The sequence below is a fragment of the Pempheris klunzingeri genome, chromosome 19, assembly GCF_042242105.1.
Source record: "Pempheris klunzingeri isolate RE-2024b chromosome 19, fPemKlu1.hap1, whole genome shotgun sequence".
Classification (NCBI taxonomy): Eukaryota; Metazoa; Chordata; class Actinopteri; order Acropomatiformes; family Pempheridae; genus Pempheris; species Pempheris klunzingeri.
In genome coordinates, this window is record NC_092030.1 from 1,074,296 (window position 1) to 1,082,500 (window position 8,205).

At 49.4% G+C, this 8,205-nt stretch overlaps 1 protein-coding gene across 1 annotated transcript; it reads left to right on the forward strand.

The window, feature by feature from the left end:
• The first annotated feature begins 311 nt into the window (after window positions 1-311).
• Window positions 312-6,975, forward strand: cercam (cerebral endothelial cell adhesion molecule). The gene is made up of 12 exons (XM_070850426.1): window positions 312-514; window positions 1,567-1,677; window positions 1,973-2,090; window positions 2,196-2,330; window positions 2,431-2,635; window positions 2,726-2,845; window positions 2,929-3,005; window positions 3,291-3,397; window positions 3,967-4,099; window positions 4,724-4,851; window positions 5,169-5,372; window positions 6,741-6,975. Exons 1-12 carry the CDS (start codon window positions 312-314, stop codon window positions 6,973-6,975), a joined length of 1,776 nt encoding a protein of 591 aa, XP_070706527.1.
• The last annotated feature ends 1,230 nt before the right edge of the window (window positions 6,976-8,205 follow it).

The window sequence follows — 8,205 nt, forward strand, 5'->3', positions numbered from 1 at the left end:
GTGCTACATGTTGAAGCCCCCCCCCCTCCCCAGCTTTACGCAGCGCTGCGCCGCACCGAGGCCAAATCACGCCCTCCTCTCTGGAAACGTTGACAGAGTTTTCTTGAGCCACAGGCCTGAAGCGGAAGTTGTAACCTAACCCGCCCCCGTGGCTGGGTGTGGGTTTGTTCTGGGGAGAAGCAGCCAGCCTGTGCGCTAAGTGGGGGGGGGGGGGGGGGGGGGGGGGGTGAAGGTTTGGGAAAGCCCTCTTTCTTCGTGACTGCTGACGCGTCCAGCGGCTCCGCGGACCGACTCTCCCCGCAGCTTCCACCATGTTCCTGCGCTTTCTGGCGGTGGGGGCCCTGCTTCTCCAGGCTGCCTGCTACTTTTCGGAGGAGAAGTATCCGGAGGAGTCGAAAATGCAGCCTCCGACGGTGGTTATCGCCATCATAGCCAGAAACAGCGCGCACTCCCTGCCCTACTACCTGGGGGCTCTGGAGAGGCTCCGCTACCCCAAAGACCGAATCTCTGTGTGGTGGGTTTTCCTGCATGGGCACTGGGGGGCCTCTGCTGTGGGCTCTGCTTTTCTATTTAGCCGTTCAAAAGGTCAACGGCATTTAAATTAGCTGGTGAGAGCAGCAGCGTCCTCCCCCCTCTCCCCCCTCTGTCTCCCCTCTGTGGACTGCATGGTACTTCAGCTCCAGTGGCTTCCTCTAACCCCTCTGCTTGTTTGTCAGCAATGATTTTTAATAAAACCAGTCTAACACTGATGGTTAAAGCCCCCCCCACCAGGGTTTCAGCAGTGTCAGATTCCCTTTCAGATCCACTCTGCTGGTTCATTTCAAGTGTGATTTGATGAACTTAGATGTGGGGGTGCCGGGCAGGGTGTAAAGACTTCTAGACATTAGAAATGAGCTGTGTGCATGTTGTGTGGAGGTGGGGGTGGAGGCGGGGGTGGAGGTGGGCTGTGTGGAGGTGGAGGTGGGCTGTGCACAGCAGAGTGTGTTCAGGAGATTCCAGGATGTGAAAAATAAAACCTTCTGTCACAGTAATTCAGATTTAATATCACGATAAAGCCGAGTTTCTAAAAATCTATGGAGGATTTATGAATGGGAGAAAGAACGTGACAGGAGTGTGTGCAAATGAAATACCTGACAAATCAAAGCGCTCCTGGCTGAGCAGCCAGTTCTGCACCACAGAAGCTCTCTGATTGATTTACATCTAGACCCAAAATGGCCCAATACAGCGGGGGTGTGAGGGGGAGATTTACCACAGTATAAATACTGCTGACAGTTTATTTAATATTATTTATTACTGACTGAGGTTATATATCATTAGAGCGCCCCCCCCCCTCCACTCACCACAAAGCTTAGCGGAGTAGATAATCCAGCTCTGATGTAGAATTAAGATGTCTGCAGTTATTCAGATATGAGAACGACACTTTGAAGGTCACATGGATCTCACAGAGGAGCCCAAGTGACTTCATGACTGACAGACTGACGGCCGGTGCCTCCTCTGTCTGTAAGCTTCCTCAGAGAGGTTTCAGGGGAGCATTTGTTTGAAACTCTGCTGCCTGTTGCTCCTCAGGGCCGCCACGGATCACAACTCAGATAACACCACGGCCGTCCTGAAGGAGTGGCTCACCGCCATGCAGAGGTTCTACCACTACGTGGAGTGGAGACCAATGGACCAGCCCACGTAAGTCCACCGTGTGAATGATTTGAACTTTAACCATGCAGAGTGGGTGAGCGCACGCCCTGTCTGGACCCCGTGGCTTCAGTCTTACCCAGCATGCTTCAGGAGGTGCAGCTCCAGAGAGGGATGATCAGCGTCGTTCTGAATTCATTGGCTGGTAGTTAAATAACTGCATAATGTTTTCTTTGTATGAGAAGAAGAGCTGCAGGGCTGCAGGATGATGTTGACCTGCTACATTTACATCATTGACTCAGGTGTGACAGTGACCAGGTCACTCTGTTGTGTCCGTCTGTCTCAGGTCCTACGCCGGAGAGCTGGGTCCCAAGCACTGGCCCAACAGCAGATATGAGTATGTGATGAAGCTCAAACAGGCGGCGCTCAACTTCGCCAGGAAACGCTGGGCCGATTACATCCTGGTACGTGAGGAACTCGTCTGTCTTGTAACAGCACTTGAAGACTCCTCTCCTCGATTTATGTGATCAGATGTGTTTTGCTGTCCCTCTTACTTCCGTCTGTTTCAGTACGCCGACACTGACAACATCCTGACCAACCCGGACACCCTCAACCTGCTCATAGCTGAGAACAAGTCAGTCATCGCCCCCATGCTCGACTCTCAGGGCGCCTACTCCAACTACTGGTGCGGCATCACTCCGCAGGTGAGCGTGAACGTGACAGCATGCTCGTGCTCACGTGTCGTTGAAGATGTGAGACTGGATGAGTTCGCCGTGTGTCCCAACCCGTCCGTCTGTCTCTCAGGGATATTATCGCCGAACAGCAGAGTATTTCCCCACCCGCCACCGTCACAGGCTGGGCTGCTTCCCCGTGCCCATGGTCCACTCCACCGCGCTGCTGGATCTAAGGAAGGAAGGCATGAAGAAACTGGCCTTCTTCCCTCCCCATGAGGACTACTCGTGGCCCTACGACGACATCATCGTGTTCGCCTTCTCCTGCCGGGCTGCAGGTTCGTTAGTGCATCACCACATCCACTTAAAAACAGTCATCAGGTTTACTCAGCTGTCTCATTCCTTCATGTCTGGCTTGATTGGTCCAGAGGTCCAGATGTACCTGTGCAACAAGCAGCGCTACGGCTACCTGAACGTCCCGGCCAAACCTCACCACACCCTGGAGGACGATCGCCTCAACTTTGTCCACGTCCATCTAGACTCCATGAGTAAGAGCAGACTCTGTGCTCTGTGCTGCTGCAGCTTCACTTTAACAAATCATGTTCCTCTAACTTCCCTTTCTGTCAAACAGTCGACGGTCCTCCGATGTTCCCCTCACGCCACGTCCACATGTTCCCCAAACAGAGAGACCTCATGGGCTTTGACGAGGTAACCGCTCATTCACTCTATCAGTCGTCTCTGATATTCTCTGTATTCTGCAGAAGATTTAGAACAGTGCTCTGTTTTTATTACACATTCAGCTCGATTCCCCAGTGGTGTTGATCAAAGTCCTGGTTTGTTGTCTGTCTGTCATCTGCTTTTAATTCAGATATAAACTCACATCAGAAAGGATTCTTTTTAGGCTTGTTTATGTCATTTAGAATAAGTGTGAAAAGGCACTGAAGACAGCACGTAGACTTCAGTATGCACATTTCACCGATGACTCCTCCCCAGATATTCCTGATTAACCTGCGACGGCGTCTCGACCGCAGAGACCGGATGTTGTTCTCTCTGAATGAGCTGGAGGTTGACGTCAAGGTGGTGGACGCTGTGGATGGAAAGTGAGTAAACCAACAATACAGTGAGAACATGGATAGATAGAATAGGTTCCTCCTGAATCAGGGTGATTTAAAAATATCTTCTTTACTTATTATGGACATCAAATGTACGGACCATCACCCAGGCTGAGTGCAGGTTTCCATCCATTTGTCTATTTTCTAGCTCACTCATGTGACGGTTAAAAACATGTTAGCATATGTTGCTGCAGCTGATAGACAGGCCCCATTCCCACTTCGTCCTCTGTGTACTTTTATTGCCACCTGTCTCCAGAGATGTAAGGATTTGCTCATTCAGCTCATGGTTCATGATTTTACTGCAGGCTCGTGGCAGAAACCGGAACAGAGACATTTATGACTGAAAAAATCTATTGTTAGTGCACTTTATACTCACATGCACAGTCAGGGAGGAAAAATATATACGTTAAAGACCAGCAGTGCAGGCGACAGTGGATCATGTGCACTAAGGTTTTCTGTGCAAATAAGATGATAGTAAAATAACTATGTGTGTGTGTGTGTGTGTGTGTGTGTGTGTGTGTGTGTGTGTGTGTGTGTGTGTGTGTGTGTGTGTGTAGTGCACTGAACAGCAGTGACATTAAGCTCCTGGGTGTCGACCTGCTGCCTGGCTACTACGACCCGTTTTCTGGACGCACTCTGACCAAAGGAGAGGTGGGCTGCTTCCTCAGCCACTACTTCATCTGGAAGGAGGTGAGGGGACAGACACACACCTTATACACACCTTACACACACCTTACACACTCCTTACACACACCTGTCTCCATCAGCAGGACCGGCTGATTAACACTTTATATCTCTTTTGTTTAATCCACACAGAGATGACAGTTCACCTCCTCAGGCCGGCTGTCTACCTGCTCTCTGTGTTTTTGTGCTGTGCTATGCTAAGCTAGCTGGCTAAATTTGTTATAATCAAATAGAAAACCCTTCAATTCCCTCATTAAATGTCTTCAGGCAGTTTATATGGGGGGTGGGATGGGCTACTGTAGTAATTAAAAAGATACACAACTTTTTTATGGCACTGAACACATAAGATATTAACAGATAAATGAAATGTTATAAATGAATAAAAACTAAAAACTGAAGAACAAATGTTAGCAGGTAGGAAACATATTCACTATTTAACTACTGCTCACACACTTTTTCTTTGCTATCAAGTGGATTTGATTTGACAATGTTGAAGCAGCCATTAAAACATGAGCCTGCTAATACTACCCCCCCCCCTTTGGAGTGTCGTCTCTCTTCGTCTTTCCTCCCTTCATCATTTTAATGACACCAGTATCATTAACCTGCTCCGGACCAAATGTTGCTCCTCAGATGGTGGACATGCAGATGGACAAGGCGCTGGTCTTTGAAGATGACGTTCGTTTCCAGGCCAACTTCAAACGCAGGGTCCTCCGGCTGATGGAGGAGGTGGAGCAGGTGGAGCTGGACTGGGACATCATGTAAGAGGGACACGTTTGAGCCACCCGCTTCATGTTTTCTAGGGGGAGGTTAAGGGTGAGGGCTGTAGCGTGGGGTCAGGAGCTAAGAAACAGTGGGAGGAGGGCTTCCTCCCTGTGCACACCGTGGTTACCACAAAATGGTTGGAGACACATGCAGAACAAATGCTGCAGAAAGGACGATGCCTCAGAAATGACTTCCAGCCACTCCGGCTGCAGGGAACAGAACCAGATGTGCTGGACGGTGCTTCTTTTCTTCCTCGCTGTCGTCTTTGTTCTTCATCCTTCTTTTTCCCATCTCTGGCTGTATGCTGCTGCAGATACCTCGGCAGGAAGCAGGTGAATCCCGGAAAGGAGGAGGCGGTGGAGAACGTCCATAACTTGGTGGTGGCCGACTACTCGTACTGGACGCTGTCCTACGCCATCTCCCTGCAGGGAGCCCAGAAGCTGCTCAACGCCGAGCCGCTGTCCAAGATGCTGCCTGTCGATGAGTTCCTGCCCATCATGTATGACAAACATCCCAAGTATGTACAGCAGCACCGTCCCCGTGTGCTTTTCTTGTTCTTGGATGTTTGTGAATATTTTGTGGTTGTTTAGTTGTCAGACTAACTCCTCCAGCCTCCCTCTGCTGCCAGACGCTGAAACCAACCTCATAATTGCTAAAAACATTCTCTCCTATAGTTGCCTGAACTTGTATACAGCCTATATGTTTGGCCTCGCTGTATTTGGGAGGCAGTAGATTAGAGAGCTGTAGTGAAGTCTGTGGTTTAGCTCTCTGGGTTTCTTTGAAAGGGTCATGGATCTCGTGCTCCCCCGGCTGAATTAGAACACCACGTTTCAAAACAGGTCTTAAATCTTACTGAACATTTTTCTTTTTATCATGCACAGGTTTTATGGGAGCGCTCTTGCAGGAACTGGTCGTCTGGGTTTTGAGCTACGTGGACTGGTGCTGCTTTAGGCACAGTGTGTTTGGCAGACTGACTACAGGGACTCTGATGTGTTTGTGGCAAACTCGTGCTGAAGCAAAAGGTTCTTGTAATGTTTTCAGCCGTGCTGTCGGTGGTATGGCTGTCGATACTGTCTGTCCACCGCTTTGATCTAGACTGAAATACCTCACAGATCGTTGTTCTCAGAGGAAGAATCCCAGCAGCCCCCGTCTTTCCTCTAGTATTGGTTAGTTTAGGTAAATGTCTCAACAACTTTATCAGCTGTAGTGATCGCTCCAGCACAGGTTGTCTCCAAACACGCAGGTCCTCCCAGCAGTCCTCTTCCCAGCCATCCTAGAACCCACATGAGAGGGCTGTAGATGTAGTTTGTGGTTTGTTCTAAAGACCTTGTGACGCGTGTTAATTACGTTCTCTGTGAAACGCCTCAACGCTGTTTTTGGCTGCATCCATGTGCAGCCTGACCCCGTTTCTAAGCCTCTCTGACCAAACGCCGTTGTCTCATCGGCCACAGTTATGATCCAGCAGAGTAACTGAGACACACGAGGCGTTCACTGGAAGAGATGAAATGCACCTTGGACTGAAGGGCCTGCGAACCAGAAGGCTTGGCAGAGTCTGTGTGCTCCATCATGTGTGGAAAACTGGCTTACGGCCAACCCACTCTCTCTGTTCTCTCTCTCTTTCTCCTTCACCTCTGCGATTCTAATTCGATATGCTTGACTAGTCCACTAAGAATGCACAACGACCGCACACCACACAGTGGGCCTGCTGTCGCCCTGCGGGCCTCGTGTCTGAAAAGCAGCCTCTGTCTCCATCTCCTGTCGGATCAACAACATGTCACTGATCATCAAAATCCACTAACGTTTCATCACTGACGCTTTTATATTTTATCAAAGACGTACTACATATGTGTGAAAGTCTCACATGATCTCTGTGGTCTCTCTGCAGCGAGGACTACAAGTCCCACTTCCCCAACAGAAACTTCCAAGCCTTCAGTACGAGCCCCCTGCTGGTCCAGCCGTGTCACTACGCCGGTGATCCCCAGTGGGTGAGCGACACGGAGACGTCGACTCTGTGGGACGACGACTCCGTGCGCACCGATTGGAGGGGTTCCCACAAGACCCTGAAAGGTTCGGCGCCGCCACCGGACGTGTTGTCAGGGGCCTACAGGGATGAACTTTAGTGGCAGCACACGAAGGTCTGGAGGCCACGAGGCCACGAGGCCAGAGACACAGAGAGGACACAGGGTTCTCAGACTGGGTCTCAGTCCGCTCTGTGGCAGAGACACTTCAGCTGGACTTTTCTCAAAGCATGTTAGGGAGGGGGGGTTTAGTGTGAAACAATATAAGGAACAGGTTTTTTGTAAAGGTTTGTCAAACAGAGGGTCTTTGATTCTTGCACAGGTCTCTGAGCAATTCAAATGTTTGAACTTGCACAGTTGATCATTCTTAGGAACATTCTTTCACTTTGTTTAGACATTTTTTATTCATTCTACAGTTTGTGGCTGAAACCAGCAGCAGTGTTGTTTGGATGTGTTCTGCTGGTGGTGTGAGTGCGTCCATGTTCACGATGCTAATCAAACAGCCTAGATAGAAATCAGAGGCGGCTTTACAGGGACTTTTTCTGTTAATCTGTTGGGGGGTTGCTCCTGTAGCTCCTGTAGCTCCTGTAGCTCCTGTAGCTCCTGTAGCTCCTGTAGCTCCAGTAGCTCCTGTAGCTCCTGTAGCTCCTGTAGCTCCTGTAGCTCCAGTAGCTCCTGTAGCTCCAGTAGCTCCTGTAGCTCCTGTAGCTCCTGTAGCTCCTGTAGCTCCAGTAGCTCCTGTAGCTCCTGTAGCTCCAGTAGCTCCAGTAGCTCCTGTAGCTCCTGTAGCTCCAGTAGCTCCTGTAGCTCCTGTAGCTCCAGTAGCTCCTGTAGCTCCTGTAGCTCCAGTAGCTCCTGTAGCTCCTGTAGCTCCAGTCTCTCCAGTAGCCTGATACTGTTATTACTGCTCCAGCACGTCTTTCTTGTTCTCCTCTGCTGGTTCATCTGTCAGTGAATGCATCTCTCCCATCGGGCTGCTAACAGATACAGTTGTGTTTTAACCCAAAGCTGAAGACTGAATCTAATCAATATTTCCTTTGGCTTCACTAACAGTTTAAAGGCTGACGTACCTCATGGTTTCCAGGGACGGTATAAGACTGTTTCAGTGGGACCTGATTGTATCCAGGAGGTATTTTGCTCGTTAGTGAAACTAACACATTGAATGTTTGCATTAGAATAATTTAAGCTTCTTTACAATGTGTGTTTTTTATATATTCATAGTCATTATGGGATTTCCTGACTACCATCTACTCCCTTGGTTGGTTTTAATGTTTTTTTATTTGCCAGAGTTTGTTTAATTGAACATCTTTTCCATTCCATGTATTTTTAATG

Excerpts from the sequence above, each read along its gene's own strand:
- cercam (XM_070850426.1), top strand. The coding sequence starts at position 312 with ATGTTCCTGCGCTTTCTGGCGGTGGGGGCCCTGCTTCTCCAGGCTGCC. Across the intron at positions 2,091-2,195 it reads GCTGGGCCGATTACATCCTG|TACGCCGACACTGACAACAT; the intron begins GTACGTGAGGAA and ends CGTCTGTTTCAG. Across the intron at positions 3,006-3,290 it reads ACCTCATGGGCTTTGACGAG|ATATTCCTGATTAACCTGCG; the intron begins GTAACCGCTCAT and ends ACTCCTCCCCAG.